General features: G+C 38.2%; 1 protein-coding gene and 1 pseudogene across 1 annotated transcript; one reads left to right on the forward strand and one right to left on the reverse strand.

The window, feature by feature from the left end:
• The first annotated feature begins 3,212 nt into the window (after positions 1 to 3,212).
• LOC112704929 (uncharacterized) lies at positions 3,213 to 4,148 on the forward strand. The gene has a single exon (XM_025755792.1). The coding sequence runs from the start codon at positions 3,213 to 3,215 to the stop codon at positions 4,146 to 4,148; it is 936 nt and encodes a 311-aa protein (XP_025611577.1).
• Positions 4,149 to 13,126: 8,978 nt separating this feature from the next.
• On the reverse strand, positions 13,127 to 13,225 carry LOC112708568 (small nucleolar RNA R71; annotated as a pseudogene).

The following is a 13,225-nucleotide window of genomic DNA, read 5'->3' on the forward strand; positions in this document are numbered from 1 at the left end:
TTATATATATTTATATATAAATATATTAATAACTAATTTTAATAATTTAATTTAATATAAAAATAACATTTTTAGATTACTATGTTTAATAGGATAGAATTACAAAAGATACTATCAGATATCCTAGCTAAGCTACTTTGGGTGTTGATATGGTTGTCATGGCAACACTTGGTTGGTTGACTGAAGGATCGGCACTGAATTGGATATCCCCACATATTTACATCTTTTTCTGTTCGCAAAAAACATTTTAAATAATTATATTTCAAATCAAAATCTCATTAAATAAAACTAACATAGTTAGTAGAATCGAACCGATAATTGAATTGATCAAATTATTAGATCATTAGATTATTGATTTAACTGATAAGTCATTGGTTAAATCAATTGACTCAGTATTATATAAATAAAAAATAAAAAATAGTAAAAATTTAAAATTAAAATTTAAAATACATATTTTTACTAATATTTTATGAATATCTAGTTATTCTAAAATAATATAGAACATGAATAATAAGTATTTTGTTAATTTTATTTATCATAAATATTTTTACTTTGTCTTTATATTAAAATAACTATTATTTTAAAATTTTAATAATTTATTAATAGTTTATATCTATTATATATTACAAGTATTTATTAAAAAATAATATTAATAAATAATATATCATTATGAAAAGAAAAAATAAGTGAGTTTATAATTATTGTTAAATAAAAATATAATTAATTTAAAAATGAGTGAATTTATAACTAAAATTAAAATAAATTAAATCGAAGTAAACTATTTGATAAAAAATACCTATATGTATTATAATTTGACTAAGAAGGACATTTTTCCATGAAGACATCGAATCCCACCTCACACATTTCTTGAAATTTTAATTTCAAACAGTTCGTTCAGACTGGTCTTCACGAATTTAACCAATTTTTACCAGTTCATTCCGAATCTAACCAGTTCGTTTCAATTCTTAACTTTGTGCGATCTAAATGTCGGACCGGACCGGTATTAAATTCAGTTCACCAATTTTTAATCAAATCGGTCTGTCCGATTCAGTTCTAATAACTATGAAATCAACCATAAGACATATAGAACCTCATAGTTAAAATAGAATATATATATATATATATATATATATATATATATATATATAAAAGGAAGAAATCAAAACCACTGCCACCACATCAAATAGCATATTCTGAAAGAGTCTCGCTACAAAATCAATGGAGTATTTATACAATGTGTACAATGGGCTGCTTATTTAGCCCAATATGAATTAAAAATGAAAATTACTCAAGAAATAATAAATTTAAAAACTCTTATTCAGTTATTTCACATCAAATTTCAAATTTTAAATTCTCCAATTTCAGATTTCAAATTTTTAAAAAAATATCGTTAGTTATTTAAAAAAAATAACCATCTGAAATCCTTCAATACTCTCTTCTTTTTCAACCGGCGTCCACCCCACCTTCATCAATAGTCATCTCATTTCACCGTCGCTACTTAGCTTGCCACACACTACTCACCCTTAATAAAAATAACCATCCACTTAAGGATAAAAATAATCATCTGCATACCTAATGAATTGAACATCTAACATATTTTAATTATATATAACTAAACTCAATCCAATCAAAATAATCATCTACATAAAAATAAAATAACCATCCGCATACCTACTAAAATGACCATCCTAAATTGACCATTAAAATAGAAGAAGATGATGAATAAACAGAAGAAACTATTATTGTGGTGAAACATAATTTTGAAAGACTAGTCATGACAAAAGCGGCACTGTTGTGAAGCATAGGGGTCAAATCATGAAACAAGATAACTATGCTTGGATCCAAAGAAGAAGAGCATGGTGGTATCATCGGTGATAAGAGACTTGAAGGAATGGGAGAAAGCGAAGGCGCATCGGAGGAGGTGAGGACGGTGTCGGGAAGAAGGCACACACCGGCTGCGACAGAGGCGCTGGACGTCCGGGTTGCTGCGGTGCCGTTAGTTCGACCCACCCAATATGTGCGTCCTCCCTTGGCGGTGGCCTGTGCACCAACGACACCAGTCGGAACAGTGTCAATGCGATTTTCGATGGCAGCTGGTGACTGTGGCGTTAGTGTATCGGCGAGACTCCATGAGAAAGATATAGAACGCTAACAAACCATATTGAGAGAGAGAAGTAAGAAAGGGAGGTAGTTTATTTGTTTCTAAAACCGATGGTAATCCTAATATTTGATTTAAATCTCAAATTGAAAACTATTAAAAATTAATTAGTTGCCTATAATTTAAAATTAATTAATTGCCTATCAAATATTTTAAATTTTAAATTAACCCCATTATATGTGACATGTATCCCGCTAAGCTTGGGATTAACATAAGCAACAACAGACCAACCATAAATCTCAGAAACAAATAATCAAAACTGAAACAATCACTTAACCAAAAACACACGTGAGTCAAAGATGATCCCCCAGCCGTTACCTACAGCAATGGAACTTATCATCCTGGCCACTAATATCGGAACAAATCAGGCAGCACATGGCACTCCATTCATCTATAAAATCAAACCTAAGCAACCAAAGAAAGACAGGTTACACTACACATTCTAGTTTATTATTCTCACTCTCTGATAATTCTTACTCTAACTTGAGCGTTGGAGTGCTTTTTGCAGATGCTCCCGCCGCCGTGTTCCTGGTGTCGAGGTTATTTGTGGCGTTGCTCATCGGACGACTTATAGCACTTCCATAAATCCAACAGCTGGCTAGGCATCATATACCTCGGCTCTCCTCGTACGGAACATTTGGCGCCCACCGTGGGGCCGAAAGTTACATTAACCCCACTCTTTTTTACCACAGCACTTTGTGTTTTCTTTCTACGCAGGATTTCTCAATCTCTACACATGGCCGACAATGGAGTTCATCAATCCACCCAGGCCAAACTTATGGCCCAGATGGCTGAACTACAGGCAAAAGTGAAAAGACTTGCCGAATTATCCACTCAAAACAACACTGGCAAGCATGAAGACAATGGATGCAAAGGAAAAGGCAACGCAGACCTGTTGAGTGTCGACCCACCGAAGGAGAAACTGACCTTGGATAACCCGTTCTTCGAGGAGATTACCAATTACCAGATGCCAAAATATTTCACACTACCTTCCTCACTCGAGCCATATAAGGGGATTGGTGACCCCCGGGCTCATATTAAGAAATTTTAGTCTATGATGTTCTTTAATAGCCCTAATAATGAACTTGTTCTTTGCAGAGCTTTCCCTACTTACCTCGATGGCGCAGCTCTCCTTTGGTTTTCAAAATTACCTGAAGGATCAATCTCTTCTTTCGAGGAATCGGCAAAATCCTTCATAGATTACTTTACTGCAGCACGAATTTACGTACACGGATCGGATTATCTCGGCACCATTCGCCAAGGTCCCCAAGAAAGCTTAAAGGACTATCTAACCAGATTCGCAGATGCAACAATAGAGATACCCGATCTAGATCCCGCCGTCCACCTGCATGCCTTAAAAGCCATTCTCAAGCCTGGAAAATTCAGAGAAACAATTGCAGTCACAAAACCGAAGACCTTGGAAGAATTTCGAGAAAGAGCAGCCGGGCAAATGAAGATTGAAGAACTCCATGAGGCCAAAAAAGTAGAAAGAAGGCAACTCAGAAGAGAGGAAAGCCGAGCAATAAGGTCGACCGATAACAAAGACCCCAGGAAACCGTTTAAGCTTACGCCGAAGTTCGACAATTATACCAGGTTCAACACCAAAAGGGAGAAGATAATTAAAGAAATACTCAACGCTAAAATCATAAAACCACCATTGAGGGCGGGGAACTACCAAGACCAGCGATTTGTTGACCGAGGCAAGCATTGTGCCTTCTACCAAAAGTACGACCACACAACTGATGAATGCGTAATAGCCAAAGACCTATTAGAAAGATTGGCCCGGCAAGGCCTCCTAGACAAGTACATCGAAGGAAGGATACATAAAGAGGGCGATAGAGAAGAACGTCAACAAACCTCGGGAAACAAAGAAACCAATAAATGGTCAAACACTACGCCACCCAAAGGGGTCATAAACACCATTTCAGGAGGATTCGCCGGAGGTGGAAAAACAACCTCGGCAAGGAACGTAGTTACCGTGCAATGTTAGCGATAGAAGGAACAACAACATGTAGCAGCAAGGATGCCTCAGACCTTGAAATCACTTTCAACCAGGGAGACATATGCTCGGCCGCACCGCACTCAAACGATCCAGTGGTAATTTCTGTCCAAACAGGTGAATTACTGGTAAGAAAAGTCCTTCTCGACCTAGGTAGTAGTGCCGATGTCCTGTTTTATACTACCTTTTGAAAATGAAAATATCCAAAAAACTCATACAACCCTCCTCCGGAGAATTAGTCAGATTCTCTGGAGAAAGAGTGCCAATCAAGGGTTACATATGGTTGAAAACAATGATGGGAAACAACCCATTGTCACGGACCATTGACATACAATACCTCATAGTTGACTGCCCTAGTCCTTATAATATTATCCTCGGAAGACCTGCCCTGAACATGTTTAGGGCAGTAGTTTCAACTTTTCATCTATATGTCAAATTCCAGGCACAGGACGGAGAGATAGCAACCCTCCACTCAGATCGTCAACAAGCTCGACAATGCTACAATGCAAGCCTAAGAAGGTCGACCCCAAGAATAGAGTTCCAATAAAAGGTCAAAGCAACTCATAACACAAGCGAGGTACTGTCTCTAGCCGAGCTCGACCCCCGAGAGGACACTCAAGAGAGGCCTCAACCAGCAGACGAACTATAAGAAGTCCAACTGACGGCGAAACCAGAACAAGTCACATATATCGGTCAAGCACTGCAGGGAAAAGAAAGATCCAAGCTCATCAAAGTATTACAAGACAATGCCGACCTATTCGCCTGGACCCCAGCAGACATGCGAGGAATAGATCCAAACATTATATGCCATAACCTCGCCACTGACGGAACTACCCGACCTATAGCTCAGAAGAAGAGAAACCTCGGGGCAGAAAAATCAAAGGCAGCTCTAGAGGAAACTAAAAAGCTTCCCAAAGCTAACTTCATCAGAAAAATCAGGTTCACCACATGGCTTTCGAATGTGGTAATGGTAAGAAAAAACTCAGGTAAATGGCGCATGTGCGTCGACTTTACATATTTAAATAAGGCATGCCCTAAGGATGCCTACTCTTTACCTTGCATCGATAAACTCATAGACAGTGCATCAGGTTTTACAAGCTTGAGTTTTATGGACGCATACTCTGGTTATAACCAGATACTTATGCATCCAGAAGACCAAAGCAAAACTGGATTTATAATTGAACATGGAAATTTTTGTTATAAAGTAATGCCATTTGGTCTAAAGAATGCATGAGCAACTTACCAACGACTGATGGACAAGGTTTTCCATCACCAAATAGGTCGGAACATGGAAATCTATGTCGACGATATGGTCACCAAAACCACCCAGGAAAGGTCACACTGCGACGACCTCCAAGAGATATTTGAACAGATACGAGCATACAAGATGAGACTCAACCCAGAGAAGTGTGCCTTTGGGGTACAGGGAGGCAAATTCCTCGGATTCATGCTAACTTCACGAGGAATCGAAGCGAACCCTGAAAAATGCGAAGCAATACTTAACATGAAGAGCCCTAAGACAATAAAAGAGGTACGACAATTGGCAGGAAGGGTAGCAGCACTATCTCGGTTCTTACCATCAGCGTCAAGCCAATCATATCACTTCTTCCAAACGATAACAAAGAATAAAAAGTTTTAATGGACAGAGGAATGCGAGAAGGCATTCGCCGAGCTCAAAGCCATTTTGTCATCACCACCAGTGCTGCGAAGACTAGAAGTCGGTAAACCTTTATACTTATATTTATCTGTTTCTAACCATTCTATAAGCTCGGCTTTAGTCATTGAGACAGGAAAGATGCACCAACCAGTATACGTTGTCAGTAGAGTCATGCAGCCAATGAAACAAAGATATCCGAAGATAGAACAGCTAGCTTTAACACTTGTAATAACGGCAAGAAGGCTCAGACACTATTTTCAAAGCCACACAATAATAGTACGGACAAACCAACCATTACGACAAATACTAACAAAGCCAGAACTAGCTGGACGACTGACTAAATGGTCTATAGAACTCTCAGAATTTGATATCCAATTTCAACCAAGGTCGGCATTAAAAGCACAAATCTTTGCTGATTTCATATCGGAACTAACCTCGGATGAACACAACAAGTACTGGGAGCTACACGTTGATGGAGCATCCAGCCAAGGAGGAAGTGGAGCTGGTATAATTCTGAAAGAAGAAGACAACATGGTGGCCGAGCAATTACTACAGTTCTACTTCCCAGCAAGCAACAACCAGGCCGAGTATGAGGCCCTCAAAGCCAGACTCAAGCTCGCCCTCAACCTCCAAGTACAAAGCCTGACAGCACACTATGATTCCCTCTTGGTGGTTCAACAAATCCGAGGAGAATATCAGGTAAAAGATCCCTTGCTAGAGCGATATTGGCTCGTAGCAAAGGATCTCATTTCAAAGTTCAGTTCATTTATCATTTTACATGTTCATAGAGAAAAGAATGTTAGAGCCAACATCCTATCCAAACTTGCCGCTACTAGGGGAGACACACAAACGTCGGTGCTATCACAGCTGACACTTAAAAAACCCAGCATCGAATTACTATCCATAACAAGCATTAACCACCTCCATGGCTGGAGAACACCTTTTCTTGAGTACATCAATACAGGTACCGTGCCCAAAGACGATCTTAACCCGCAGAATTTCAGAAGAAAAGCAAGTCTCTATACAAGCATAGCAGGAGAACTTTACAAACGTGGCATCTCTCAAGCATTGCTAAAATGCCTAAACACGGATGAGGCAAGAGAGGTAATGGATGAAGTACATGAGGGCATATGTGGAAACTACATCGGAGGACGAGCCCTAGCCGCAAAAATCGTCCGAACAGGATACTTTTGGCCAACTATGAAAAGAGATTGCATAACGAAAGTTAAGACATGTGACAAATGCCAAAAGCACGAAGCCGTCTCTACTAAGCCGGCCGATGTATTACACAGCATGGAGGTAAGCTGGCCTTTTCACAGATGGGGGCTCGATATCCTCGGCTCATTTCCAATAGCACCAGGTCAGGTAAAGTTTCTTTTAGTATCAATTGACTACTTTTCAAAATGGATAGAAGCACAACCATTAGCAAAGATAACAGCTGAAAAGGTAAGATCTTTTATATGGAAAAATATAATATGCCGATTTGGAATACCAAAGGAAATAATATCAGACAATGGTAGACAATTTACCGATAATAAGCTCGATTCATTTCTAAAAAATTTTAATATATAGCACCATTTTAGCTCGGTCGAACACCCCCAAACCAATGGGCAGGCCGAAGCTACTAACCGAGTTATATTGCAGGCAATAAAGAGAAAACTGGACAATGCAAAGGGAGAATGGGCCGAGTTAATCCCAGAAATATTGTGGAGCTACAACACAACAATACAAACAACCACAGGAGAAACACCCTTCAAACTAGTGTATGGGTCAGAAGCGCTAATTCCAGTAGAGGTCGGAATCCCCACAATACGCACCGAGCTCTATGACGAACAACACAATACTTGCACAAGAAACGCCGAGCTTGACCTCGTCGAAGAAGATAGAGAGATCGCGGCGATCAAACAGAGAGCCATGAAGCAATTGGCGGCAAGAAAACTCAATAGCAAAGTCGTCCCAAGAGCTTTCTCTAACGACGATTTAGTCCTCAGACGAACCGAAGATGTGAGACGACCTCCTTCGCACGGAAAGCTCGCCGCGAACTGGGAAGGACCTTTCCGAATAGTAAAAGTACTCAGAATGGGGCCCTATCAACTTCAAACATTACAAGGCAACCCAGTGTCAGGGAACTGGAATGTTTCATCATTAAAGATGTATAGATCATAAGATGTACAAACAGTGGATAAAGGTACTCTTTTTCCCCTTTAGAGCTTTTTTCCCAAAACAAAGAGGGTTTTGCCTAAGGAAGGGTTTTAATGAGGCCGGACGCCCAATATATTCAAATTATCGAACGATTCTATCAAAACCAACCCATCTCTAAACAAAATACGAAAACAATAAAACACACGCTACAAAAATCACAACAAAGTGATATCATCAACTTGGCCTAACCTCGGCCAAAGCAAACAGTTCAAAGTATCAACAAAACAAAGACCAAACCTCGGTCAACGAAACCAAAAAAGTAAAGAGTCAATCATACATATCCAAAATATAAACAAAACAAACTAAGAGGGAGGAGCGTTCTCATCATGCTCCTCTACAGTGCCATCTACAACCAATTTTCCACCAACCACTATCTTAGTCATATCAAGCTGAGCACTGTCAAACTTCGGGGACAAAACAGCAATCTGACTTACAGCTCGATCAAAGCCATAAGAGAACATCTCCATGCCATTTTCCTCCAACTCATGAACATGGGAAGTAAGTTGACCTTTAGCCACATCATGTTCCTTAACCTCAGCCTGCAACAGACGAATCTGATCTCTTAAGCAGGACACCTCCTCTTCCAAATCCTTTGACCTAGCCACAACACTAATGACAGCATCATCTTTCTCCTTAGCAGCTTTTTCCAATTCAGCAATCCTCATGTTATACGACTTCTCCTGGTCGGCGACTTTGTTCACAGCCTCCTGCTGCTCAGCACCGATGAGCTCGGTGGTACGACCAACACACATCAAGCGAGAGGCAACAATCTATACAAATTTAAAAGCCGAAATAAAAATCAGAAGGCAAACAAAAAGTTTAAAAAAGCTCGAATTGTAAAGATTACCTGAACAAATTTACCAAGAGCTTCCATGCCAACGCGGCGATCAAAAGCAAACCCGCCACCTCCATCAATCCCCTGACTTCCTCCGAAATCACCTCCACAGATTTTTCAACATTATCCCTCTTCCTTTTGAAAGAAGACGCCGCTTGAGCAACAGATTGTGCAACATCACCACCCCCTCATTCACGGCTAAAGAAGCATCAGTAAGTTTTTCTTTCTTCTTCTTAAGAAAAGTCTGAAGATGTGACGGATCAAGGAGAGGAACTCGCCCACCTACAGAGAAGCAAAAAGTCAGAATAAATAAGGCGAATGAGAAACAAACACAAAACAATCAAAAAATACCTAAATATGTTTTCAAACCCTCCATATCACCAGAATCATGATAGCGAAGAAGGTCAGGAATAGACAGACATTCCCCCTGATGAGCGGATAATTTATACGCTTTTTGGCATTGTTTTTAGGTAGTTTTTAGTAAGTTTGAGCTACTTTTAGGGATGTTTTCATTAGTTTTTATGTTAAATTCACATTTCTGGACTTTACTATGAGTTTGTGTGTTTTTCTGTGATTTCAGGTAAATTCTGGCTGAAATTGAGGGACTTGAGCGAAACTCTGAAAAAGGCTGACAAAAGGACTGCTGATGCTGTTGGAATCTGACCTCCCTGCACTCGAAATTGATTTTCTGGAGCTAAAGAACTCCAATTGGCGCGCTGTTAACGGCGTTGGAAAGTAGACATCCAGAGCTTTCCAGCAATATATAATAGTCCATGCTTTATTCGGAAATTGATGACGTAACTTGGCGTTGAACGCCAAGTTCATGCTGCTGTCTGGAGTTAAACGCCAGAAAAACGTCATGATCCGGAGTTGAACGCCCAAAACACGTCATAACTCGGAGTTCAACTCCAAGAGAAGCCTCAGCTCGTGGATTAATCAAGCTCAGCCCAAGCATACACCAAGTGGGCCCCGGAAGTGGATTTATGCATCAATTACTTACTCATGTAAACCCTAGTAGCTAGTTTATTATAAATAGGATTTTTTACTAGTGTATTGATCATCTTGGGACGATTAGTTCTCAGATCATGGGGGCTGGCCATTCGGCCATGTCTGAACCTTTTACTTATGTATTTTCAACGGTGGAGTTTCTGCACACCATAGATTAAGGGTGTGGAGCTCTGCTGTACCTCAAGTATTAATGCAATTCTATTTTCTTTTATTCAAATCTCTCTTATTCTTATTCCAAGATATTCATTCGTACCCAAGAACATGATGAATGTGATGATTAAGTGACGCTCATTATCATTCTCACTTATGAACGCACGTGATTGACAACCACTTCCGTTCTACATGCAACAGAGCTTGAATGTATATCTCTTAGATTCCCCAACAGAATCTTCGTGGTATAAGCTAGATAGATGGCGGCATTTATGAGGATCCGGAAAGTCTCACCTTGTCTGTGGTATTCCGAGTAGGATCCTGGGAATCCGGAAAGTCTAACCTTGTCTGTGGTATTCCGAGTAGGATTCCGGTAATGAATGACTGTGACGTGCTTCAGACTCGCAAGTGCTGGGCGTTAGTGACAGACGCAAAAGAATCAAGGGATTCTATTCCAGTAGGAGCGGGAACCAACCAGTGATTAGCCGTGCTGTGACAGAGCGCGTGAGCGTAGTTTTCACTGCGAGGATGGGATGTAGCCTTTGGCCAGGTGATGCCTCCAGACGATTAGCCATGCGAGTGACAGCCGCAGAGGATCATTTTCCCGAGAGGATTCAAAGTAGCCATCGTCGAACGGTGAACCCCTATACACAGCTTGCCATGGAAAGGAGTAAGAAGGATTGAGTTGAAGCAGTGGGAAAGCAGGCATTCTTGAGCCATACAGTATCTCTATTCGCTTATCTGAAATTTCCACCAATGAATCTGCATAAGTGCTCTATCCCTTTTATTATTTCTATTTTCTTATTTCTATTTTCAAAAACCCATAAACCAATTTAATCTGCCTAACTGAGATTTACAAGGTGACCATAGCTTGATTCATACCAACAATCTCTGTGGGATCGACCCTTACTCACGTAAGGTTTATTACTTGGACGACCCAGTACACTTGCTGGTTAGTTGAACGGAGTTGTGTCCACTCGTGTCAATTTCAAATTCCATAAAAATACAACTTAAAGAATAGTGATCACAATTTCGTCCACCAAGTTTTTGGCGCCGTTGCCGGGGATTGTTTGAGTATGGACAACTGACGGTTCATCTTGTTGCTCAGATTAGGTAATTTTCTTTTCAAAAATCTTTTTCAAAATTTTTCTTTTCTTTTTCGTTTTTCCAAAAATGTTTTTCGAAAAAATTAATAAAAATACAAAAAAATTAGAAAATCATAAAAATCAAAAATATTTTGTGTTTCTTGTTTGAGTCTTGTGTTAACTTTTAAGTTTGGTGTCAATTGCATGCTTTAAAATTTCTTTCTTGCATTTTTTTTCGAAAATCTCATGCATTCATAGTGTTCTTCATGATCTTCAAGTTATTCTTGACAAGTCTTCTTGTTTGATCTTGACGATTTCTTGTTTTGTGTCTTTTCTTATTTTTCATGTGCATCTTTGCATTCATATTTTTCATGCATTAAAGATTTCTAAGTTTGGTGTCTTGCATGTTTTCTTTGCATCAAAAATTTTTCAAAAATATGTTCTTGATGTTCATCATGATCTTCAAAGTGTTCTTGGTGTTCATCTTGACATTCATAGCATTCTTGCATGCATTCATTGTTTTGATCTAAAAATTTCATGCATTGAGTATTTTTGTTGTTTTTCTCTCTCATAATTAAAAATATTCAAAAATCAAAAAATATCTTTTCCTTATTTTCCTCAAAATTTTCGAAATTTTGGGTTGACTTGGTCAAAAATTTTCAAAATTAGTTGTTTCTTACAAGTCAAGTCAAAATTTCAATTTTAAAAAATCTTATCTTTTCAAAATCTTTTTCAAAAATCATATCTTTTTCATTTTTTTATAATTTTCGAAAATTTCAAAAACCTTTTTCAAAATATTTTCAAAATCTTTTTCTTATCTCTATATCAAAATTTCGAAAATTAGCTAACAATTAATGTGATTGGTTCAAAAATTTGAAGTTTGTTACTTTCTTGTTAAGAAAGGTTCAATCTTTAAGTTCTAGAATCTTATCTTGTGGTTTCTTGTTAGTTAAGTCAATTTTAAAATTAAATCTTTTATCTTTTATCTTATCTTTTTCAAAAATCTTATCTTTTTCAAAATTTGATTTCAAAATATCTTATCTAACTTCTTATCTTCTTATCTTTTTCAAAATTTGATTTCAAATCTTTTTCAATCAACTAACTAACTTTTTGTTTATTTCTTATCTTTTTCAAAACCAACTAACTACCTATCCCTCTCTAATTTTCGAAAATTCTCCCTCTCTTTTTCAAAAATTCTTTTTGTTTTAAATTTTAATTTTAATTATATTTTGTCTTTGAATTTCGAAAATTACTAACCTCTTTTTCAAAAATTATTTTCGAAATTTCTCTTCTCTTCTCTTATTCTATTTAATTAATTAATTACTAACACTTCTCTTCACCTCTCTTCATCTAAGAATCCGAACTTCTTATATCCCTTGTATTTGGATTCTTCTACCCCTTTCTTCTTCTACTAACATAAAGGAATCTCTATACTGTGACATAGAGGATTCCTCTTTCTTTTCTTGTTTTCTTCTCTTTCATATGAGTAGGAACAGGGAAAAATGCACTCTTGTTGAAATTGATCCAGAACCTGAAAGGACTCTAAAGAGAAAATTAAGAGAAGCTAAATTACAACAATCCAGAAATAACCTTTCAGAAATTTTCGAACAAGAGAAGGAGATGGCAGCCGAAAATAATGATAATAATGCAAGGAGAATGCTTGGTGACTTCACAAAGCCAACGTCCAAGTTTGATGGAAGAAGCATCTCCATTCCTGCCATTGGAGCCAATAACTTTGAGCTGAAACCTCAACTAGTTGCCTTAATGCAACAAAACTGCAAGTTTTATGGACTTCCATCTGAAGATCCTTATCAGTTTTTAACTGAGTTCTTGCAGATCTGTGAGACTGTAAAGACGAATGGAGTTGATCCTGAAGTCTACAGACTCATGCTTTTCCCTTTTGCTGTAAGAGACAGAGCTAGAATATGGTTGGATTCACAACCTAAGGATAGCCTGGACTCCTGGGATAAGCTGGTCACTGCTTTCTTAGATAAATTATTTCCTCCTCAAAAGCTGAGCAAGCTGAGAGTGGATGTTCAAACCTTCAAACCTTCAAACAAAAAGATGGTGAATCCCTCTATGAAGCTTGGGAAAGATACAAGCAGTTGACCAAAAGATGTCCATCTGACAT

Source organism: Arachis hypogaea, chromosome 8, assembly GCF_003086295.3.
Source record: "Arachis hypogaea cultivar Tifrunner chromosome 8, arahy.Tifrunner.gnm2.J5K5, whole genome shotgun sequence".
In the NCBI taxonomy this organism is placed as follows: domain Eukaryota; kingdom Viridiplantae; phylum Streptophyta; class Magnoliopsida; order Fabales; family Fabaceae; genus Arachis; species Arachis hypogaea.